Source organism: Macrosteles quadrilineatus, unplaced genomic scaffold (assembly GCF_028750875.1).
Source record: "Macrosteles quadrilineatus isolate MER2022 unplaced genomic scaffold, UCM_ALF_1.0 Scaffold_4__1_contigs__length_99947679, whole genome shotgun sequence".
Lineage (NCBI taxonomy): Eukaryota > Metazoa > Arthropoda > Insecta > Hemiptera > Cicadellidae > Macrosteles > Macrosteles quadrilineatus.
The window spans coordinates 77,834,888-77,860,961 of NW_026542597.1; the positions used below are offsets into that span (position 1 = coordinate 77,834,888).

Below are 26,074 nucleotides of genomic sequence, written 5' to 3' on the forward strand. Positions count from 1 at the left end.
TTGTGTATTTTAATTTGATTTTATTACAAAAGCTTGTTTGGGCTGTGAAAATATTGACTCCAATTTAATGTACAAAAATAGATTTTCAATTTAAACATCGTTTTGGTTTTCAATTCTATATATTTTATTTTCATTTTTTTAAATAAATTTATGTTCATAAATTTAAATTAAAAATATTATACGCAAATTAATGAGTTGGTGTCATCTGCCTGCCATGTTATCTCATGGAACGTCTAGCCATAGAATAAATAGACACCATAATACTTCATCTATGGTCTAGCGCTAGGGCGCTAGACAACACCACTTGCAACGTTGTCAATTCTACCAGGCCGCGGCCTGAAGTACTTACAACTTACTAACTTATAACTTATTAATAAAGGCGAACGTGGCATATCCCAAGGGAAATATGAATTATGAAAATTAAATGGAAATATGAAAATTAAAAGATATATTATTGTCATCCATTTGTGAACTATGTTTCAAGTCTCTAGCTTACCGGGAAGTGTTAGTTTAAAATTGATTACAAAATTTGTACCGGATAAGATAGCGAGCTAATAAAAATGGATCATTTCACCCTCTTTAAAAGAAAAGTTTTGTTTGGATAAGAAAATGCAAAAGTTAAGATTCTTCAAGAAAATGTATTATCATTGATTAACAAACAACTCCTATACTCACAATGTGCTATATATTATCCCTGAGAAAAGCAATTACCATACAGTCTCACCACTTACTAATATATTAATACTGTATAGTGAAATATAAAATTAAGAATCTGTGTAATAAACTACTCTGTATGCTAAGCTACACGATAGTCAAGCCTGCAAAAAAAGTGGAAAAAGGAAAATAATGAAAAATGAGAATGAATACGGACCCGCCCCGTAAGCCAAGACCCCACTACACTACACTTACTTGTACACTTAAATATAGGTGCACCCGTGCCGGTGCCGGGCCGGCTAGAAGTCGGGTTAACGGCATGCCGGGTAGATGTCAAACGAGCAAGTGGAGTGGTAGTGGGGTCTTTCTTGTGCAAGCGCAAAGTCAGTGTCGTTGTCACTGTCAGTATCTCCTCTATCTAGTGATCTACTCACTCTACTCTACTCTAGTCGTCTGCGCCCTGCGGCATTGTCTCGTCTGCTGTCAGCTGTCAGTGCTGTCTATCTGCTAGTGCTGGTTCGCTGACTGATCCTGATTCTCTTTCACTCACTAGAAATTAAGAAAATAAGTGATTCGTTATCAAAAGCATTAGGTCCTATTAATTATTTTAACTTAACGTAGGTAAGTAGTTTCTAGTTTTTATTCATAGGTGTGGCTATTTCCCTCCTCCATAGTTGATTATTATGGCAGCCAGAACATTTTTACTGTCTGTCTAAAATAGTTGAAGCCTGAACCTTTCTATTGGTACACCTACCTAATTCTAATTTGTTTGGCCTTGTTTATGTTGTCTTGTTCACCAATTAACCTGAGTTCTTGTTTAATGGGCTACACTACCAACCATAGTAATTTGTATTAGAAACTATATTTTTACTGCGGGTGAATTTGCACTTCAGTGCTTAAGTTACACTGTAAAATCAAAAATAATAGCCCAAGTCACGTTTATTGATTGATTATATGCCATTTTAAAGCAAAAAACTTATTACCGTACCCTCAAAACCCACACTTAGACAAGTAAACACGTTAATTCAAGTAGGCTAGGCCTAGGGTGAGGTGGGGTAAGAGCATAAATGGGGCAAGAGCGTACGAGGTATCTCAATCGCGAGGTATGAATCAAGTTGTTGATTTATGTTTACTCCAGATTATGGGACTGTTTTAGCGAATTTCCCATATAGGTAGGGAATAAGCTATTACCGTAGTACTCATGGTAAGACCTGGACGCGGGACCGACTTTTTTTTTCGTTTTGAGGTCCCTAGAGGCCAAAAACACCATCCGTTCAAATTCATATATATATATATATATATTTATATTTGTGCAATAACCTCAAATATTCGATTCTGATCAAAAAACTGTTTTTGAACAAAGATGGATAGGTCGAGGTGGCCCAATAGCATGGCCTCCTAGAAGCCCGGATTTGACTCCATGCGATTTTTTCCTGTGGGGATACGTAAAAAACATCGTATATTCTCAGAAAATCCGTGATGTTGCTCATTTAAAGGAAAGGATTTATGAGGCAGTATCATCGGTTACAAGAGACATGCTCCACAGCGTATGGGCCGAGATCGACCATAGATTAGATGTCTGCAGAGCTATCGGTGGTGGACACATTGAAATGTAAAATGCATCAGTATATAAAACTGTTTTTAATGGAGATTCTAATGAAATAAATATTTTTAATGTACTTTATATAGTTTTCTTTTAATTTAAAGTTAAAATTGCACCATTCATTTATGAAAACCCTGTATTTATATATATATATATATATGTGTGTGTCCGTTAGCACGATAACTCGAGCAAAAATGATCCGATTTTGATGAAATTTGGTACAAACGTGTAAACCTACATTTATTCGAACGAGTTCAGGATCCAGCATAATCGGACCATGGGAACAGGGGTTTATGGGGGGTTTTATGGGGTAAAAATGGGTTTTTCCCATTTTTGACCCTAAAAACATAAAATTTTAGAATTTTTTTCCCAACCATTTTGTAGAGCGGCGGGGGTATTTACACTTTTTATACAGTGCAAAAACAGTCTGGAGATAACATAAATCAACAACTGGATTTATTATAACCTAAACTTAAACTTCCCTAATCTAACCTACCTTCAAAGGACTTAATACAGTCACGAATCCGCATAACTAACCAACCTACCTACCTACCTTTGCATAAACTTAATGTTTGTCATCTTTAGGTTTCTTCCTCTTCCCTAGACAATCCTTTCAATCGTTCTTGTTTGTGTTTAGTCAATTCACAGTCATGGCGACAGAAACCAGCAGACAAGAGGCATTACAGTAAAAAAAAAAAAACGATAAAATTAAAACGATCGTATTTTATTCAGTTTTTGTGACAGCAGAAAAATCTTTGCATCATTGTTTTCAGGTAAAAATGTAGTTTCTAATGATAGCCTATATAAATTACTAGGTATGGTACTCTTTTTTTGTCATCCTAGTCGCAATAATTTTCAAAAAGATTTTGCGACAGCTGGTCTACATAACATTTAATTCAATGTTATTCAATGGTTCGCAACCTGTGTTTCCATACACAGGATTATTATCCAGAAAACAAGATTTTTAGAGCATGAGCTATTACCGGAAAACGAGATGCTGGCTAAAACAGGATTTTTGGCTAAGAAATTTTTATTTTTAATGCTTTATTTTAGCGATTAACTACCTAAAATTAATAAAATTACTGTAGCAAAATATGATAGCAATGTTTAAACTACTATATTTAAACACTGTATAACACTCATAATTGAACAAAAAATCTTGCGGGATAAAACTGGGATTTCTGGACCCAGTGAGCGGGTAATATCTTTTCGGTTGTGTGGAAAAACTGATGTCAACTTCAGTATTCAATTGTCAACGGTATTGATAGATAAATGTTAACTTAACTTATTAAGCCTACTTGTTCATTTTGAAAAGCAGGTTTTAGTTTTACATCAATATCAGCCTGTAGTTACACTCTTACAATATATTAAGTTTTGAATTCCTTTTAATATATAAATAACTTGTATTAGATGGCTCCTACTGTCACTCCAATCGGCCCAGCTCTTGACCTTGGAGAAGGACCTTATTGGGATGAAGAGAATCAGACTCTTTTCTACGTTGACATTTTTAAACATTCCATCCATAGCTATAGGCCCCAGACTGACGAGCACCATGTTGTTGAAGTTGGTAAGAATATATTTTATTGCTAACATATTACCATATTTTGCTATTTGAGCTACAAAGGCTGTAAGTTAGACAAGGGAGTAACATAACCAATCTTACACTTACAACTACTGTACTGTATCTTTTTGAGTATAACCATTGTTAGGCCTACAATGGCCATGAGTTGCTTGACATGAGCTGCAATTTAGGAGTCCAGTATATAGGACTATCGTAAAGTATTACAAAGGTATTACGCTTTGGATAAATCTTGTCAAACCAAAGTGATTTTTTGTTAAGACTGTTTAAAGGTAATGATCACTAAACGAGCAGTCTGAGGGGTTTTTCCCAGATCCAATCAGGCCAGGCGCACACAGGCGATTTTGAGTCGCGCAACAGTTGCCCGACTAAAATGTTCAACATTGTTTTAAATTGGAGTGCGCACACGAAGGAAACAGTCTGGGGACAGTCGCGCAACTGTTGCAACCAATGTTCCCGGACCCAATTTGCCAGCGACTGCTCTGCGACTGAATTGTTGCGGGACTGTCGCTCCAGGTTTGGTATCCATAAAACAAGTGTAGATGCGCACTCATGCAACTAAATAGTCGCTGTGTCGCTCAGTCTCACCCCAGGAGTTCAACTACTCGTGGCCAGAACTGTCACTAGTGTTTGCTCTCTTGTTGTGTGAAGTTTTTAGAAAATTACAAGTATGAGTGTGCGTGATGAGGATGTCGAACAATTAATTGACGAAGTTGAGAAGTGGCCGACTATATTTAAAGTCATTGAAACTGTCCTTTCACAAGTCGCTCACTATATATGGGATGAACCCAGTATCTTCTCTTTTTCTTTCGCGAGCGAAACTTCAGCAATAAAGCACATACTACGGCTGTATCATTGAAATCCATTCGGAACGCTGTAACGAATGTATTTCCAACACGTCTCAAGACTAGATCCGCGACTAAAAAGTTGCCTGTGTGCGCACTCCAGCTCAACTGTCGCTAGACTTTAGAGTCTCCGAGAGAGTTGCGCAACAGTCCCCCGATTAGTCGGGCAACTGTTGCGCAACTCAAAATCGCCTGTGTGCGCCTGGCCTCAGGAGACAGCCCCAGGGCCCCAGAGAATGAGGGTTCAAATTCCGTCGTATGGTCAGGTCTCGTCTCCAACTCATGGGAGGTTTGGTGTGAAAGGATGCATAGATCCTTTGTGTGTCACATTCCAAAATCATAAATTTTGTGATTCTTACCTTTCCTAATTTTAGGTGTTTGTCCACCGTATTAATTAAAATAATTCAGAATTTTGTGTCTAGAACACAACTTGAATACCGGATGTCCTACAAAAAGTTTGTTGCTATTACCGTATTTGATTATCTTCCCAAACACATTCAAAAGTACTATATACTACAATCTCCAGAGCTATAAAGTGATTAGGATTATAATACTGTTATAATTTCTAATAGACTGCATTTGAATTACCAGCTGATCATATGATCTTTATTCTTTTTGATTACTATTGTTTATGTTTAGTTTCTATTCTATGTTAATGGAATAATACACTTTTTTATCTGATTTTATCTGATTTATCTTTTATTATGTTATAAAGAGTTACAACAGTTTTGGCGACGAGGTAAAAGTATAAATTTGTTTATTCATACATTAATGACCAGTTACATTTTTTTCAATTACCTTTTCTTCAAATAACAATAACTACATCTCAGGCTTAGGAACATTCAAGTTACAACAACAAAATGAACTCAGAACAATTTGACAAATTCATAGAAGGCCAGAAACAACAAATGGATCTTCTATTTCTGTTGTTTGAGAAACTAGAACAAAAAATGAAAGATAACACACCAGATCCAACTGCTCAATTTGAAAGTTACAACTCAGAAAAAGAAAGATTTTCAGCCTATATTGAACGTTTTGAAAACTATCTCAGCATGAAGAATGTGTCAAACAAAACTAAAAAAGCTCAAATTCTATGTGCATCAATCGGTTCTATCCATTACAACAACTTAGTTGCATTCAAAGGACCTACAAAGAAAATCAAAGACTTGGAATATGAACAGCTAGTTGAAACCTTTGGCGAAATGCTATCGCCTAAAAAGAATACTGTAGTGTCGCAGCATTACTTTTTCTCTACTTACCAATCAGAAAGTGAAAACATACCTGACTATGTTGCAAGTTTGCAAAAACGACTTGCTGACTGTGAATTTTACATAAAATGTGAATGCATAGAAAACATTTCAACAGCTCACATTTTCTTAAGGGCTCAATTCATTAGGGGCATTCGTGATAATAGCATTCGAGAACAACTTTTACAAGGAAAGGAAGAGAACTTTGATGGAATAGTCAGGAGAGCTATAGCTCTTGAAGCAGCCCAAATCCAGTGCAAGGAACTTTCAAACATTTCAAAACCTCTGATCCCTAGTTCTTCAGTGCCAGATATAATGAAAATTCAGAAGACCACTAGACACGATCATCCATCCACTCGGACATCATCATCATCATCATCAACATCATCTCCCTGGAAAAAGCCATCATACAAGCATCGATCAAGCCAAAGAATCGATTATGAGTCCTTAGGAATCAACAATCTTTGCTTCAGATGTGGAACATCTAACCACCGATCAAACCAGTGTCGAATAAGGCGTGAAAAACTATTCTGTGAAGCATGTAAGAAGAATGGCCACATTCAAAAAGTTTGCATCAATACCCTGACCAAGAAATATGCTTCAAGTAAACAAGTTAACCGATTCTCTGACAATGATATGATCAATGACTCACAATCTGATTGTTCCTACGGGGCATGCAACATAATCAGTTCAGTATCCAAAGATAAGAAAATCATCAACCTCTACGAAATTGAACCTGGACATGGAAAGTACATAGTAGAGGTAGGTAGCGATAAACCACAAGAAACTGAAGATGGAAGTAGATTCTGGCGCACGGTACACAATTTTACCAGAGGATAAGTTCTTAGCATTGAATTTGGGAATAGATCTTCAACCTTCAAATCTAAATTTTCGAGCTTATTCCAATGATATTGTGCCATGTAAAGGAAAAGCTAAAGTTACATTACAATATAAAGAACGATCTTTAAAAGCAGAAGTGTATGTAGTTTCATCAGGCCACGATCCTATTTTAGGTAGAGATTTGATCCGTGCTTTCGACATTGAACTAAAACAAATCGATCATGACATGAAAACTAATCCAAAAGTCCATTTGGTTGATGGCGACAGAAAGAACTTTCAAGATATTAATAACATTCTGAATGAGTTTGCTTCAATTTTTGAGGAAAAAATTGGTTGTGTTCCTAACATTCAAGTTTCATTAACTTTAAGAGATGACGCAAAACCGGTATTTACAAAAGAACGTGATGTCCCATATGCACTTAGAGAACGTGTTGAAAAGGAGTTGGAATCTTTAGAAAAAGAGGGAATCATCACTCCGATTGCGACAAGTGACTGGGGATCACCTCTCGTCATCATTCCCAAACCAGATGGTGGACTGAGACTTTGTGTGGATTACAAGTGCGGTGTAAACGAGAGGTTAGTCTCGGCTAATTTTCCTATAAGGACGGTTGAAGATGTTCTTAACAGTCTCCGAAATTCCAAATACTTTTGCAAACTTGACCTTTATAAAGCGTACTTACATTTAGCAGTAGACAAAGAAAGTAGTGAAATCCAAACTATGTCAACACATAAGGGAACCTTTCTCATGAACCGTCTCAGTTTTGGCATAAAAACCGCTCCCTCAGAATTCAACAGAATTTTGTCACAAATCCTCAATGGACTTAATAAGTGTGAAGCTTATTTCGATGACATAGTCGTCCATGGAGCAACCCAAGCAGAATGTGCTCACAACCTTCGAATGTGTTTAAGAAGACTAACAGAATACGACTTACATCTAAATCGAAAGAAATGTACATTTTTTGAAACAAAGATTGAATACTTAGGACACCTGATTGAGCAAAATAAAATCAGCAAATCTCCCGAGAAGATAAAGGCAGTGATGGAAATGTCAAGACCGCACGACGCTGATAAGGTCAGAAGATTTCTTGGAATGATTACTTATTACTCACGTTTCATTCCAAATCTATCTACGTTGTCCTGTCCCTTAAGGGAGTTGCTCAAGAAGAAACACCGTTTTCAATGGACGACAGAATGTGAATCATCCTTCCAAAAGCTCAAGCAAGAGATTTGCAGTGACAGAGTCCTGATTCCTTATGATCCAAAATTGCCAGTTGTACTTTCTTGCGATGCAAGCCCTGTTGGCATTGCGGGAATACTTAGCCACATCGTAAATGGTCATGAACGCCCTATCGCTTACACATCCAGATCACTAACACCTGCAGAACAAAATTATAATCAACTAGATCGAGAGGCACTTGCTATTATATTTTCTGTTGGAAAGTTTCATAACTACTTGTATGGAAGCCAGTTCACTCTTGTCACAGATAATAAGCCTTTGAGCAGAATCTTTAGTCATGACCACTCTTTGCCGAAAATGACAACAGCTCGATTACTTCGATATGCTTCATTTCTATCTGGATTCAATTATAAGTTGAAAAACAAATCAGGAGATGAAAATGAAAATGCTGATTGTTTATCTCGAGCACCTTTGTCTCAAGACTCAAGATCAACTGATATGAAGATAAATGAAGAAGTTCACCTTCTGTATGCTGAGTCACTTTTCCAAATTTCTTCAACTGCTATCACGAATCAGACCATTGCAAGTGCAACATTAAACGATTCTCATCTCAAATCTCTTATGAAAACTCTACAAACAAGCAACGAAGACACACCCTACACCCTTCTTGATGGAATTCTCTTTTGGCAAGATCGAGTTGTCATTCCACAGAGCCTCAAAAATTCAATTTTGAGAGAACTTCACACAACACATATCGGTATAACAAAAATGAAACAACTTGCAAGGCGGTATGTGTACTGGGAAGGGATGAACCATGACATAGAAGAACTAGTTAGATCTTGTGAAATCTGTGCTAAGCTCCGTAACAACCCCCCGAAGGTGATAGTACACCCGTGGGATCAGCCTCACTCCAATTGGGAACGTCTACATATAGACTATGCAGGTCCTTTCGAGGGTCATCATTTTCTAGTTGCCATTGATGCCAAGTCAAAATGGGCAGAGGTCCGAGTCATGAGACATTCTCCTACAACTGAAACAACAATACACACACTTCAAGAAATATTTTCATTCCATGGCTACCCCAATTCATTGGTCACCGATAATGCATCAATTTTCACAAGCGATGTATTCAAAGCCTTCTGTATTGATCATGGTATTACCCAAAAATTTATTGCCCCAGGCCATCCAGCTACAAATGGATTAGCCGAAAGAAATGTTCAAACTGTGAAGAAACGTTTAAAATCAATGGCAAGTGAAAAGGGCACCATGCCAGAAAAGGTCAGGAAAATGCTTCTACGCTACAGAGCCACACCACTTGCATGTGGGAAAAGCCCAGCAGAACTTTATTTGCACAGAAGATTAAGAATAGAGCTGGATGCCATATTTCCTATTCCAAAGAAGATAAATAAAGAAAAAGAAGTTAGGCAGACAAAACATGTAAGATCGATGAGAGTAGGAGATAGAGCTCAAGTTCGCCTTTACTCTGGAAATGCCGAAATCTGGGAATTTGGAACCATCCAATCCAAACTGGGCTATCGACATTACATGGTAAAGCTTGACTCTGGACGCTTAATTAAAAGGCACATCAATCAACTCATAAGAACAAGAGTACCGCCTAAAACGACAAATCAACGGGAAGAAGATAATCAAAGACGCTCCACTAACCAACAGTCAGAAGATATTCAAAGACGTACTGTTAGGTTCAATATTCCAGGGATACCAGCATTACAACGCTCTCCAAACAGTGGTTCAACCATTGTCGGTCGTACGCTACAACGGCGTTCCACGACTGGTCAAATACCAGTAGTGGAGGCTCAACATCCTGAATGTGGCATCCATTTTCCTGATGAAGTCAGAATTCAAGATAAATCACCTCGACGTTCCACGACTGGCCAAATACCGGTAGTGGAGGCTCAGCATCCTGAATGTGACATCCAGATTCCCGATGAAGTTGAGTCACCTCAGTTACGTAGGTCAACACGTGTTCGACAACCGCCAAGTTACCTTGAGGCTTATGTGTGAGCTCAAAAAAATTATGTGGGGAAGATTGTTATAATTTCTAATAGACTGCATTTGAATTACCAGCTGATCATATGATCTTTATTCTTTTTGATTACTATTGTTTATGTTTAGTTTCTATTCTATGTTAATGGAATAATACACTTTTTTATCTGATTTATCTTTTATTATGTTATAAAGAGTTACAACAAATACCTAAACAGTTTTGGCATTATTCTAGAGGTTAAATACCTTATTGTTGCCACTGTAATCCTCTGTCGTTTGGATGGCGACCGGTTTCGACACTCATGGTGTCATTGTCAAGCCTTAAAGACGTGTTGTTGCTGCTAGGAGGTTGTCATAAAGTCTTAAAAAAATACACGATACAAGCACAAACATATTTACGAATGAATAACACAGTATGGCCATACAAGACACTAATTTTCATGGCGTGGTTGCGGGTTTCACATTTCATCAAAGTCAGATAATTTTTGCTCGAGTTATAGTGCTAAGGGACACATATAAAAATATATTAATTTGAACGGATAGTGTTTTTTGCCTCTGGGGACCTCAAAAGGAAACAGTAAATCAATCCCGGGTCATATTTAACGACCCAGGTCACCGTAAACATATTTACTGTCTGGATTTTAAGAATGCATTGATGTTGACTAAAAGTTTTATGAACATAATAAATAATATTGATCCATGCAAATAGAAGTTAAAACTAACAATTTTAATCAGGTGTTTTAACTAGCGAAATCAGAATAGTAACTTAACTTAATTTGATAAAACGGGCATGAAAATTAAACAAGTGATACAAATAATGTACTACAAGTCTTTATCAGCTGACGTACCCCCTCCCCCAAGGTCAATGTCACCAACTGGACAATGGATAGTTCTGTCGTGTCCGCCGTGTAACCTGCGTCGGTTTGTCCCGTATTCAATGTGGCCGGCCAATCGTAAATGTATTTGTAACTTTTGTTTTTAAATGTGTAAACTTTATGTGTCGTCGACCTGCATGTATACATTGATGAAGACTTACGTCGGATATTTGACCATATTCAATATGATGTTTTAAATAAGGATTTGATAATGGGTTTTTGTACCCGAAACTAGTCATCCATAGACAAGTTAAGACTGAAGACGGAACAAGGTACGTAACCTATTATGTGTTCAAATAATGTTGTCGCCAATCTTTGGTTTGTCATAGAAGCTATGCAAGAATGATGTACGCCTCATAATTGGCAGAAATTAGACGTTATAAATTTACTCTGTATTTTGACAGCCTTACAATTGAGATCAAATTTTGAAAATTGGTAGAGATTATGGTTATGTTTATTAATATTTGTTAAAGTTAATACATTTTGGATGAAAACTGGAAACGAAACATGAATAAGTTAGTCAATTACTACTAAGATTGTGTGTTGTTGGTCAGAGAAGTTTTGTCTTTGGTAAAGAGGTAGATAAATATGTTTTTCTTAAATATATGTTTTCTGTTGTACTTAGTTTAAAAAAAAAAATTGGGTAGAACTTATTCCGCATTAGAAGGGTGCAGCGGAGAGCGTAGGTGCCCTCTGCCATTCATAGCATCGCATTCTCAAAGCTAATTACTGTAAATAGTCTAAATCAAAGCAGGTTGTTTCTTTTAATAATTGTCCTTATTTTTATTAGTTTTGTAGCAAATATTGGTTTATTTACAGTAAAAGAAAATCTGTAAATAGAGCATTTCTGAAGCAGGAATTATGTAATTTCAATTTCAAATGTTAAAAACAGTAGCCTATCTTATTGAGCGAAGCTCTTATACGTCGACTCTTATGCATTTCGTAATACGCAAACTTATGACCATTAGATAAGGTTATTTGCAATCCTATGATGCTATGGGAAGGGAGGGAAACAGGTCCATGTCGTAGGAAGTGGTGAAGGCAAGCAGTCCGGACTGTGGGAACTGTTTGTGTCAATTAGATTAAGGTATCTGCAATCTTAAAGTGCTATGGGAAGGGAGGAAAACGGGTCCGCGACGTAGGAAGTGGTGAAGGAAGTAGTCAAGGCAAGCTGTCCGGAGTGTGGGATCTGTTTATGACGATTAGATTAAGGTATCTACAATCCTAAAATGCTATGGAAAGGGAGGAAAACAAGTCCGCGATGTAGAAAGTGGTGAAGGAAGTAGTCAAGGCGAGCTGTCCGGAGAGTGGGAACTGTTTATGACCAATAGATGATGGTTTTTGCAATCCAATGATGCTAAGGGAAGGAAGGGAAACAGCTCTGTGACGTAGGAAGTGGCGAAGGAAGTAGTAAAAGCAAGCAGTCTTGAGTGTGGGAACTGTTTATGACGATTAGATTAAGGGATCTGCAATTCTAAAATGCTATGGGAAGGGAGGAAAACAGGTCCACGACGTAGGAAGTGGTGAAGGAAATAGTTAAGGCGAGCTGTCCGGAGTGTGGAAACTGTTTATGACGATTAGATTAAGCTATTTGCAATCCAATTCTGCAATTCTAAAATGCTATGAGAAGGGAAGGAAACCGGGCCAACGACGTAGGAACAGCTGAAGGAAGTAGTAAAGGCTGTTTAACCGTTTGCGCAGTTAGATAAATGTATCTGTAATACTTAAATGCTATGAGTAGGGAAGGAAACAGGTCTATGACGTAGGAAATGGTGAAGGGAGTATTAAGGCTAACAGTGCAGAGTGTGGGAACTGTCTTTGGCAACTACATTAATGTATCTGCAATCCTAAAATGCTATGGGAAGAGAGGGAAACAGGTCCACGACGTAGGGGTGGTGAAGGAAGTAGTAAAGGTGAGCATTGTTGAGTGTGGGAATGGATTAATGTACCTTCAATGCTAAAATGCTATGGGAAGAGACTGTAGACTGTTTGTTAAAATGACTACGAAGCACGAATCGATACACATTTTTGATACATGCAATCTTTTACAATCGAAATTTACAACTGGGTTGACAACAGCTGATGTCTACTCCATAGAGGGTTAACACGATTTTTACTCCCTAAAGAGTAAAAATACTACTTTAGACCCACAACTCATGCATTAAAAACGACTGTTTTTACTGCAGTATGACAAAAACAATATAATATGAATCCTTGATGACTCCGCTCAATTTTGTGGATGCCTTTGCGAACGCCACCTAGTATATAAATACAGTGATTTCCTAGGCCTGTACGGAAGTCAAGTCTGTACAGGGCAGTTTTCAATAAATCTTGCCTTTGCGATTTAGGTATATCACAGTCAAGAGTGTATTTTACTTCAGGCTGTGGTGGACCTAGGAAAGACAGATTTTTTTACTCATGTAGGATTGTCAAGAGTTAGAACCATCGATGGCTTGCTGATTGAGCCATTTTCTATAGACAGAAAAAGACCAGTAAATGGCAAGGACAGAAAAAAGAGATTGAAAGACTCAACAAAATGGCTTACAAAGACATGTTAAAACAATAGGGTTTTGTATTGATCAACAAAATTTAGTTTTGTTTATATGATATAATCTCCCTATTTTTAATAAAATTTTTGAAGGTTATTTGTTTACATCGTTGCTTCCGCTCAATTGGCAGACATGAGGCCGCATCCTGGTAATTCATGTAATTAATGTGTTTTTAAGAAAGATAATTGAAGTTTTGTACTAAATAATTGCTCTGCCTATGTTTTGCAATGGATTGATAATACAGGAGAGAATAATTTGGTTCTTCAAATGTACAGTTATATATACTCCCACCTATTGTTCATTTCAATAAAGATATTTTAAGTGTATATGTATTTTTAATTAGTTGTTTGGCAGAATCAAAATTAAAAGCACTTTGAGGTAATGTAAACATAGAAAATCTTACTAGTCGCCCTAACATGTTTACTAGTTGCATATAAACAGACAGTTATAAATATAAATAGTTATATAAAGTGGCCGTTTTAGGATCTTGTCAAAGGGGGGGGGGGTTTAATGGGCCTGGGAGCCCAAGGGGTTTTTTAGAAAGAAGGAGGGTCTGGGAGTAAAAAAAATGTGTAGGCCTACCTATTTTTAAAGCCGTTGTTTGTTGTTTGTTGTTATTGTTTCTGCAGCCATTTTAAACGTCTAGAAGTGTGTCCAAAAACCTTTCTTATGTTTGTAGGACAAAATTTGTGTTTAATTTTTTTCCAGGTTCCAATGGGGGGTTTGGCCACTATAGCCGCCCACCCCTCCCTTAGAACACCCACTGGTTATAAACAAAACCATTGTTACAGCTGATGTATATTCAATATTTGAAACGTGATTAAATATAATCTCTTAAATTAAGTTTTGTGCCCTTATGAAAGGGCTTATCCAAAAACTAACATTTAATGGCAAATATTATCAAGACCTTTCATTTAAGTGTGCTGTGCGTGGCTTATGGTTTTCTGAAGAGTTTGTTTTGTGTTAAAACATATAGATGTTAAGTAAATATTTTAACAGTGTCTCCTGTTTTCTCAGCTGTGCTGGATTCTTGCAGGTGGAAATAATGAATGTAAGGTTCATGGTTCTTGTCCAATTTTCAGATTCGGAGGGCCAACCTGTTTCTCTGATAGTTAAAGTCAAAGGTGAACAAACTAAGTTTGTTATTTCTGTGAAGAACTCTTTGGCCATTGTCCATTGGGATGGTTTGTCCACAAAGTCTTTGAAACCTGAAGTGATTGTGAATTTGGAAAGCAGTGACAATCCAACGAGAATAAATGATGGAAAGTGTGATCCTTCCAATCGCCTATGGGCAGGTAGCCAATTGGTGTTTTCTTACTCATTAAAATTAATATAAAACGTAGTCTCTTGTGAAGTCTTTAAGTCCCTTTATGTTATTTATTTATCCTTTTGAGCCCCATGGAGTATTTATTGATTTAATTATGTATATTTTTCTATTTATGAGCCCAAAATAATTCTTGTGAACTAAGATTGTAGTAGAAAAACACTCTAAGTCACACACGCTAAGTAAACACTTAGCACATTAAGCCTAAAGCCTATTTTCGTATTTCTTTGTTTTTATTATTTTTTAGGTCCTTTTATGTATTTTATAATACATTTATTTCAACACAATATGCCCATTGTCTAACTACTAGTAACACTACAATGCTGGTAACCCAAAGCCCAAGCGTAATTTTAAATTTGACACTCAGGATACAGCATATGACAAATACAGCTTTCAGCCATGTTTGTTGTGTTTTCATAACCGGAATTATTATCCCGAAAACGGGATTTTTAAACCATGAGCGGGATTAAAATGGGATGCGGAGGGTTTTTGGCTCTGATGATATCTGTTTTTATTTTAAGATAAAATCTAACCTCAATAATGAATTAAATTAATGTAACTGAATATAAGATCCATGTTTAAACATATGTTAAATATAACACTTGGGATTGGTTGAAAAATCATGCGGTATAGAATGGGATTGTTTATGATTAATAAACGGGATAAAACGGGATTTCCTTGACCCAGTAAGCGGGATTATTGTTTTCGTCTATAGATACACTGGTCCCAGGAATTCATTTCGGGGGGGGGGGGGGGTGTCTGGCGGCTATGGAACATTCCCTAGAAAAAAGGGGGGTCCTAGAAAAATGTGGAATTTTAAGCCTAAATACTTATTTCAGCTCTAAGATATGCTCAAGTTAATAGTATTTGTGTTAGCTAATAAAATATTTCGGGGGACTATAAATAATCCACACTGACCACCACTGTGGATAAGTGAAGGTTTGGTATTCATTTTAAAGCCCAAAGTGTATAAGTTGGTTCTAACCAGGAGCCAGAAGTCAATTCAAGATGGCGGTTCGCACCAGTTAGAGCTCAAGTAGTCATGAGAGTGCCAACCGCTTGTAGGGAAAAACCTAAACTGACGGTTGTAAAGGAAAAGGAAAAACTTCAGTGAGTGACCACCAGGTTCGCCACCGCACTGCCCCTTCACTGACAGCTAACACTCCATAACATGTCTCTATTGTACAAGCACTCAAAATTCAAAAACAAAATTTGTCTAATTAATGTGTGCCTTATGTGCTTTTAACATAACAGAGCTTAAATTGGAGGAAGACAAATTAATTTTTAACGATTATTTAAAAGTTAAAATCGCATATTTAAAAGACAAATTTACGGATATTTCAAGATTATTTTGTAAATACATAAATAGAAAATGTGTAAGTTTGAGTTCATCCAAAACATAGTTTGAATCTTTGTGAATATTTTACAGTTCATTTCAACTCAATAAACACTTTAATAATGCCACGAGGGTCTAATTTGTAGGACGATGTATTCACGGTAACCAGCCGTAGGGTGTTCTTAGGGCCTAAGAGGGTTCTTAGGGGATTGTTTACTGTGCCTGGCATGGTTACGTTTTCCCTTTAAAAATAAGAAATTTCACTGGTGCTAATAGTTATCTGCCCCTTATAACCTTATTTTCATAACCACAACTTTTATGTTGGTCTCTAACTGTCTTACTGTATATTTTTATTGCTATTTTAATTTATTCAATTTAATGTTAGAAAAAAATTGTAGAACTGTGATGAAAACATTTGTTATTTATAGCCTCTATGAGCTCTAAGATGAGTACATGAAGTCTGCATGGTCACTGTCCAGTTTTCTATTTTTACACTACATAAACTGTATTGATAATTAATGAAACCCTTTTTGTACAACCACATATTTAGTAAATTATTTACCGAGTTTGATGATAGCTTTGTATGAAATTGAATCTGGCAGAATTTCTATAAGTTCTTTGTTATGGTTACTTAACTTATCTAAACATTAATTTTCTATCACAGGAACAATGAGCAGTAAGAAAGAAGACCACACAAAGGAAGTAGGATCATTCTACTTGCTACAACACGACAAGAAGGTAGTCAAACACTTGTCAAATGTGTCAATATCTAACGGACTAGCCTGGAGTCTGGATAAGAAGAAGATGTACTACATAGACTCATTAAAGTATGGAATCGACAGTTATGATTACGATGAAACCAGTGGGACTATTTGTAAGTTGATGTCCAACTGCAAATCATATTAATACAGAATCACTCATTTTCTAAATTACATTATCTTAAAAAGAAGTAGCGTATAATCTACAATACCAAAGCTGTATATAATCTAAAATACACAAAGTTGCTCCGTGTCCTAAAATATGTCAATGAATCAATCTAAAATATATTACTTTTAATATAAATTCTGAATCACAGAATTTAGATAATCTTCTTCCCGAATCTAATTCCTGAATTCATTTTGCCCTTAACTTTGTTAATATGTTTATTCCAATTAAAATTGCAATCCACAATAAGACTAAAAAATTTAGTACCGGTACCCGTTACTTTTGAAATAATTAATGTTATAGGTTCATTATTTTATGTTATAAGTTTAACCCAAACTGTTATTTTTTATTTATTTTTTTTATTATTTATTATTTTTGTTGCTGCTGATTATGGTCTGACAGAGAATGTAACAACTGTTTTGGATCAGTTATTGTATTCTAAATTAATATTGAAATGTTCATAAATTTTTTGGGTTAACCAAGGCCCCACTAGAAAAACAGGGCATGTTGCAGCACGGGCAGCGCAACACTACGTCACAGTGGTAGATAGCTGTACTAAAATCTTTTGGTTAAATCTGACTAACCAGCTTATTTACCTAAAACATATGGGATATTGCAGTGAATCTATCAACAAATCTATCCACATCCACTAGTGTGACGTCATGGATCCTGCAGCATGGCCTGTTTTTTCTAGCACGGGGCCTTGGGTTAACATAGCAGTTCAGTTTTATATTGTTTTTTCCTTGATTTAGTTCAAAACTGGACCCAGCATCTTTCAACATTGGGTTTTTAACAAATAGTCCTGGCTAAGAAGCAGCTGTTCTCTGTCAGTGACAAAACTACCCACAGATAATCTCACTCCTATCTACACTCACCTGTTTGTTGCAGCAAATGGAAAACAAGTTTTTTGCTTCAAGAAAAATAACATCGATGGTTCCCCTGATGGAATGACCATAGACAGTGAAGGAATGTTATGGGTGGCTTGCTTTATGGGAGCTCGGGTCGGTAGTATTTTGTGTTTAGTAATCTAATTGTCATAATCAGCCCAGTCCATGGGGTAGATGGATATGCAGCTAAAAAAAGGACCTCACACCTAGTTTAGCAGTACAAGTTTGAAACCATCCTATAGCTAGTAGTTATAGCTCATTAACGTTAACCAATTGAATTTAAAAACACTCATCCTCAAAACTAGTGAATGTGTCCAGAAGGCAATTCTTTGTACCTTAGATCTTTAGGGCCTATAGGTTTTTAGTTTTTGTAGGATCCCACTCTTTCACGAAAAACACAAAATAATGTATACTCTATTCATAAATAATAAATACTTAATACTTTAATAGTGTAAAATATTTTGAGTTTCTTTTGCTGGAATGGAGTCTTTCCCATTCAGTTAAGCCTGTATTCTTAAAAAAATATCTGTAAAAGATATTCTCATACAATCAATCTACCGTACTTGCCTAACCAGTCTGTAAAGAATTATGTGTTGAGTTCTTCACCCACTTCTGTTTTTAATTTTGCTCACATTCCTGGATCACCTCCCTGCACATTTTAGGCTCAATAAAATGTCAATAAGATGAACGGTCCAAGAGTCTTTGGATGTCCTAAGTGACAATAATAAAAATAAACTAAACTCCAACAGCAATCAAAACCAGAATAACTAATGTCTTCTTTCCAGGTGTTGAGAATCGACCCATCCACAGGAGAACTGAAATTCACCCTTGAGATTCCTTCGTACCAAGTGACTTCAGTGTGTTTCGGAGGCCCAAATCTTGAAGATCTGTATGTAACATCAGCCAAACAGGGTTTTACAGAGGAGTTGGAGGAAAAATATCCTCTTGCAGGGTATTCTTTCAAGGTCACAGGTCTTGGTGTCAAAGGAACTCCTAGTGTGCCTATCAAGCTATGATCGTCCAATGAATACCTCTTTTGCATCATATTGTCTGTCCACATTAATCTAATTTCAACTTTCAATTCCGTTCCCCGTAGCATTAAGTATTAATCCTCTAAGTGCTCTTTACCCTAAAAAAATGACTCTTTACCCAGCCTTCCTGAAAAGTCCAAGGCGATTTGAACCAATGTGTCTGGGTAAAATTCATTCCATTACATTTAAATCTATTTCAGTGCAAGAAACCTTGAATATTGTACTTGAATATTGTGTTTGTGTGTATTGTGAATATTGTTAACCTTGTTAACAATATTTATACCCTCACACACTAAATAATTCAAATGTAACAATTTACATTTGACAATTTACATTTGACAATTTACATTCAACAATTTACAACTATAATAAGTATGATAAAATAAAATTGAATCTAATCTGTATTCAAGATAATAGGCAAATTGCAAATCCAACCATTTCTTTCAATCTCCGTGTAGCTCTAAATTGAAATTAAAAATTAATCGAAAAACAGGTGAATGCTAGTGACAGTGAAAGAGCAAAATGTACCGGTGATTGATAATTTGAAGCTTTCGGGCTGAACTGACGTTTTAACCAGCCAATAAATCCATGCCATTGTTGTAAGTTTACTATATGATAATTGAAGAGTTGCTTGCACTGAAGTCAATAACAACTTTGTCGCTGTAACAACACCGTAGCACTGAGAGGGTTAATACATTTTGAAAGGTTCCTTTGAATCCTTAGAATATTGTAAAATCACTCTAAAACATCTCATGTTCATCAAAGACGATTTTAATATTTGGAACCAAAGACAGGATTGTGGTTTGTACTTTTTTTATGTAATAGACACGTTTTAGGAACCAGCACTGGTTTAGGCCTACACTGATTTTCTCTTCACTCACTGACTGACAAATACTGTGGTTTTAGAAAAACAGGCTTACCGATTCCTGGGAGTATACATTAAATTTGTTAAAAGTTTTACTTATATTAACTATATTGTTTTGATTTTTAAAAACATTTGATATTTTTACTGTCCTATTACATATTGACAGACTAATAATTTAATTTGGGGGAGCGAGATGGTCTAGTGGTTAGAGCGTGGGACTCAGGTTCCTGGGGTCCCGGGTTCAAATCCCACCAAATAACCTTTATAATTAATAACCTATATTATTCTTTAATAACATATTGGATTTGATCTAAGTGATAATGACGTAACCCCTAGGTCTAGCCTGAAGTAATGTGAAAACCAGTTCTGGGCTCGTGCCTAGCGTCCTAGGACAAAAAAAATTTAATTTGAGAAAAGGAAAACGAAAAGTGGTTAAGAGAAAGCAATATAACAGCCGGCTTCACCTTATTCATGTGGTCGTCTGCATCGTTCTTTTCCGGCCTCATCATCTATAGTGGTGAGGTTATATTTTCTTTAAATCACCTTTGGATCGTTGGTTGCTTGTTTATTTCATATACAGGATGTCTCGCCAAAAGCTTAATTAATTATTATGAGAAGGACAGTTAACTATGGGGCATACCCCTTTTTAAGATGTTTTTGGAATGGTTTTGAATTTAGGCAATATGAAAACCATTTTACGCCACACTACACTATTTTGACGAACTTCCCATGCAAGGATTTAGTCCAGAAAACAGCTGTTTGCCGCCAGCTTAATCAAATGGGGTTTCATTGCGTACTACTGTACTGTAATGAGTTTTACCGGACACCAATCAGCCGTTATACTGTATTTGGATGCCAATGAGTGATTATAACAACATAACCTCTCTTAGAGGTTATGACTGGTTAGTCCTTTAGTTGGTGGTAATATATAAGGATTTGAACAGATTTAATAGTATGGTGTAAACTATCGTACGTCACTCGTCCAAAATGTGTTTACCAGACTCGTATAAGTCATAAGTCATAAGTCATAAGTCATTTATTCAACCAGATTTACATAGTTTACATGCATTGGTTATGTCAATTATATTAAGTTAATACATAAAATATATCAATTTTTCTCGTATGGTAATCCCGGGAACAACCACACTCGTCCGGTAAACACTTATTTCCAGGACTAGTAACATAATATACTATTCCAATGTGGCTGACAACTTCAATATTTTTTACAGAACACTCTGTATTTTATAATTGTTAAAAACAGTTGGATTCTTAATATTTTTCTTTTATCTTTTCTCTAATGCCACTCAGGAACAAGACTAGAAGATCGCGCCACTTATCCTACACTCATCTCCATTCAAACTTGGCTTAAAATACCTACCTTCGTACGGTCGCCATTTCAATTAACAGTAAAGTATTAAGTGTAGGAGTTGCAGCAGGTTATACTTAAAAAGGTTATATAGAAAAAATGGCTTGCCGTGTACACTCTGCATCCTGTAGGGTAGCTCCCAAACAAGTTTAGAGAGAATATGCAAAGAATAAATTAGTCTTAAAATTGTATTTACATTGTTATCATACAAATGTTGATTCCTTTTCCAACTTTAAAATTGTAACACTGTGTTTTGTAGATTGTAGGCATAATTTAACAATTAGAAAATGTTGCTTTTTTTTTTTAAAGAGGTTGGCGGCCTCTTTTAACCTCGCATTTGCCCGTCCACATAGACTAAACGCCCGTGCGTGGATTGTTAACAGCAAAGCAAGGAGTGAGCCGGTACAGTACAAAGGTGAACTGTACTGATAAAATGTTATCGGCAGTGACCAGGATCCGAACCCACGACATCGCTGTCTTGGGCCCGAAGTCCGCGACGCTACCGACTGAGCCACCGACTCACTAAAATTTATCGGTGCATAGATCTTGCACTCGTGCAGAGGAAGTGTTCACAAGTTTCCCTGCATTCCCTGGTTAAATCAGTACATGTTCTCAAAATGTGTTTAATGTTTGAGTGAATTATTGTTCGTTGTTATTTTAATTATTTGGTGATGGCTATATTTTATTTTATCTTAGATATACAAGTTTCTTGCCTAACAATATTTTTAGTTTCTCACTGCCATGATTCAATAGTAATTTTTAAAATGTTTAATTTGATCCAAATATTTTGATTAAAGAAATAATCCTATGAGTGTTAGTATGAACAGAAAACAAGAGAAATTTACAATCAAAATTGCACTTTTATAATTAATTTACACTATTACACAGCCTACATTTGGTTTTAAATTTGTAGATGATGTGTATGCAGCACCAACGCTGTGATAACTATAGCATGTGCCTTGTAACTAAAAAAAACCTAAGAACCAAAATATATAAATACATTTCCTAGTATTTTACTCAACCCACAAATACCAAACCTAGGTGCTTAAACATATTAAATTTGAAATATCAATGGGTTGTATTACTACTAATTGACTAATTTACAAAAAGTAGGTACTGTGTAGTTAGTAATTGTCATTGTTAGATCCTACATACTTGTTTAATAACCGCTGAATACTCAAATGAAATACTGGATTAATACATTTAGTCTAAATGATGGTTTATTTTAGGCATAGTAAGTGCAATTAATGAAATATGCCAAACATAGTCAAATAAATTGACTTTAATAGGATTATTTTTGTCAAAGGAAGGCTTTATAGGTACCAGTACCTTAAATATAATGTCCTTAAATAAAAAATGTTATAGATGTATTTTGTATTATTATTGCTTTACTATTTCAAAATGTTACTACTATTTTATAAAAAATACTGTGATATGACAGGGCCTTTAATTATAAAATCTATTGTAGTTTAATATAAAATATCTACACAATGTTATTATTTTGTTTATGTTATGAACCTACACAGTTGTTGATCAATAAACATAATAAAACCATACCAATCTTGGTTTTAAAAACCTGCATTGCTCATTGTTGTTTGAAATTATTACAGTAAGATAAACTAGCAGCCAGCTTCACTTTGTGACTTCAAATCCGTGATATATTTGAATTAATTTAAAATTGTTTATTGCTCTGAGTTAAGTTGAAAGTTATATACAGGGTGAGATTACAAACTCAGATTACAAACGGCTTGACATACAGAGATGAAACAAAACTTTTGCCCACTAATTTATACCCAAGGAACAACGTAAAAATATTTTTACCATTTTTAAAATACAGGGTGTTTGAGAAATTGGGGGTCATGGGTTCGAATCTCAGAGTTTTCAAATGTAAACATATGTCATGTTATGCATCAGTTTAAAGCTCTAGACTAGACAAAAAATTTAGTGAAAACAGAACTCCTTTATCTTTATCCGTTTCAAAATAACGGCCGTTTGTATGGAAAATATTGATATTTACAGAATACCCTGTATCTTCGAAACCATTAAACTTATTTTTGTTCCATTTGAAAATTCTTAATCCTTGTGAGTTCAGCTTTAAGTTTAAATGCGACATGTCACATTTTAAAAACTGAATATTTGTTCAATTGTTCATTTTATCTTTTTTATGTTGGTAGCCTTGTAAATAAAAAAAAATTAAATGGCAACATATGTCAAATGGCTTATCATTTTGAAGGTCTTGCAAAAAACAAACAGCTTTCAAATTTAAACCCATTGTCTATCTTTGGTAGTTTTCTACTAATTAACCAAAAACTCCAATGCCTATTTTAAAAAAACCCATGTTAAACGTGCAGTACTGGAGATTAGTGGATGCAGATTCACTATTCAATCAATACGGTACTGCACGTTTAACATGGGTGTTATATAGCCAATTGGAGTTTTGGTTGGTTACAAGACTTACAACTGTTACAAGAAAACTAATATCCAGGGGGCATATCCAGTAGCACCCCTCTTAGCATCCAGGGATGTATTTAAGTATCTGCCGCCTCTAAGCAACAAAGTTTCCTTGCAGTGACCTTGACATATAGATCGTTTGGAGTAAGGTTGAGAAGAGGCCAGTGAGGCTCCCAGTGAGGGTAATAAATTGTGTTTTTTAGTAAAATAATAATAGCTTGGTATAAAATAAATAGATTGGCCAAGTTTGATCCAAATATATGCATAAACAAGCAAACTACAACAGTTTACTTATTCTCCATAAGAATAACATGGGAATTTTGAATTTACTCCATAGCCAATAACCATACAAAAACACTACAGTATACTGAATTATTTGTTTTTTTTAAGCTCTTCAAAATGGTCGAGAGGAAATTTGGGAAATTTTATGTTTTGAGGGTCAAAAATGAGAAAACCCAATTTTTACCCCATAAATCCCCGTTCCCATGGTCCGATCATGCTGGTTCGCGAACACGTTTGAATAAACGTAGGTTTACACGTTTGTACCAAATTTCATTGAAATCGGATCATTTTTGCTCGAGATATCGTGCTAACGGACACATATATATATCTAATATCTATATAAATGAAATTTGAGTTTTGTCTGTACATTGCTCAGAATCATAAATTTGTAGGTTATTTTTACGTTTTATACATTAAAGAAGCCGAAACAAGTCTCATCTAAATTTCTGTCTTTCTGTAACACTCAAGATGGCATTTTACGCAATCTTCTCCAGGAAAACGAGAGTACCTATCAAGATCGAAGTCATTTTAATGTATTCACTGGATTGGCGAGAGTGTCTTTAGCCATTAAAATATGGCCTCACTACTTAGTAAATAAAATTACGGACGTTCAAAAATGCAGTTTTGTGCGATTTTTGTCAAGTTTTCGTCCAATTTTTATCACATAATGATCTATGAAATAACGAACAGCTGTTCGGATCAAGATTATTTTTTCTAGCTGTCACTGATATGTTTACAAATACCGCAACCATTTCCGATCACGTTTTGAAGGTAAATCCCATCCACGATCCCATCCAAGTGACATTAAAAACGTTGTCTTACATAATGGATTTAATTAATCGCAAGTGGAATAATATAGTGTAACCGTAAATGAAATAATTAATAACTAGGCATCATCCAGGTCAGGAACCAGAGATTCTTTGTGTGTAAAATTGTTCTTGAGTTTTGATAACCAGAAAGAAGACCTTGAATCAGTGTTGTAAAGGGCTGGGAAATTTAATTGCGAAGCATGTGTTTTGGCTTGAAACTGTCAGATACTGTATTTGCGAAGGTTTATATATAATAGTTTTGCCAGCATATCTGAAAATATGCAAACCAACTGCTGTTCTTAATATAAGAAGATTTCAACTGACTACTTTAAGATCCCGTGCGTAGAACGGGCACACAGCTAGTATATTCATGAATATAAAATATATATATATATGAATTTGAACGCATGGTATTTTTGGCTTCTAGAGACACCAAAATGAAAAAGTAAATCGGTCCCGGGACTAAGTCTAACCATGAGACCTACGGTAATAGCTTATTTCCAATAGGGAAATTCGCTAAAAACATTTTTATTAAACAAAATAAGCTCTCGTTCGGTCCTAAGGAGAAATGAATGACTGCAAAAAGTAGGGTTTAGTAAAAAAGGAAAAATAATTTTTATTAAAAGTAACAAAACTTTAATTATCTCTCAAACAAAACATTGTTCTCAATATAGAGTAGTGTTAAAAAATGTTTGGAACAAACAAGCTTAACACTGACTCATAATATTTCTTAGCAAAACTTACAACTATCAATCACAAAGCTTATTACTATTCAAGGGGGAATTAATAAATTTTAAACCCTTGAATTTGTAGTAAGTGCAATTACTATACATCCCCTTATTACCTAAAGTATTACTTTATCAGTCTTACAAAAGTAACTTTAGGTACAAAGATAATGAGTTGAAAATAAAATTCTAAATTACCGGTAGTAACAAAATGATCTAGAAGAGGTAACTAAAATATGCTTTAACAAAACTTAACAATTTTAAATTGTTTTAACTAAATAATATTTGACTAACTTATAAACTTAAACGTACCGGTACAACAAACAAAATCTTACTTATCAAACTTAATTTAAATCATCTTTAGTTTTTAGTGTTGTGTACCATCATTAGCATGGTATTGATAAACATAAAGCTAACATGATTAAAGTAATTAATAAAGAGTAACAAAAATATTTTTCCCGTACTATGTATCTAAAAATAAAGGATCCTGTTTATAGCTAAATATACTCCAGAAAACCTACATCAATTACATCTGTAAAACTACAGACAAAATTTATATCAACAAACTTATCTGATCAAGTTATTTGAGTGATTATTATGCCTTCAATGGTTTATTTACAAATCAGTCTTATTTCGACGCTGCCATAATACTCTTAAATCTACGATACAAAACCGTTAGTGATGCAAATCAAAAGACCTTC

The 26,074-nt window shown here is 35.4% G+C and overlaps 1 protein-coding gene across 2 annotated transcripts; it reads left to right on the top strand.

Annotated features, from left to right (window-relative positions):
- The first annotated feature begins 1,128 nt into the window (after positions 1 to 1,128).
- Positions 1,129 to 22,815, top strand: LOC128992221 (regucalcin-like). Of its 2 annotated transcripts, XM_054415692.1 has the most exons (7): positions 1,129 to 1,275; positions 2,895 to 3,030; positions 3,668 to 3,824; positions 14,456 to 14,668; positions 16,698 to 16,907; positions 17,846 to 17,958; positions 18,630 to 22,815. In XM_054415692.1, the coding sequence occupies exons 3-7, from the start codon at positions 3,668 to 3,670 to the stop codon at positions 18,858 to 18,860; spliced, it is 924 nt and encodes a 307-aa protein (XP_054271667.1). In that variant the 5' UTR covers positions 1,129 to 1,275; positions 2,895 to 3,030; the 3' UTR covers positions 18,861 to 22,815. The 2 variants fall into 2 exon arrangements, with proteins under 2 accessions (XP_054271667.1, XP_054271666.1); XM_054415691.1 differs by lacking the exon at positions 2,895 to 3,030.
- The last annotated feature ends 3,259 nt before the right edge of the window (positions 22,816 to 26,074 follow it).

Coding starts and splice junctions, on each gene's coding strand:
- LOC128992221 (XM_054415692.1), top strand. CDS start 3,668: ATGGCTCCTACTGTCACTCCAATCGGCCCAGCTCTTGACCTTGGAGAA. Junction 3,825..14,455: donor GCACCATGTTGTTGAAGTTG/GTAAGAATATAT, acceptor TCCAATTTTCAG/ATTCGGAGGGCCAACCTGTT. Junction 16,908..17,845: donor TGAAACCAGTGGGACTATTT/GTAAGTTGATGT, acceptor TGTTTGTTGCAG/CAAATGGAAAACAAGTTTTT.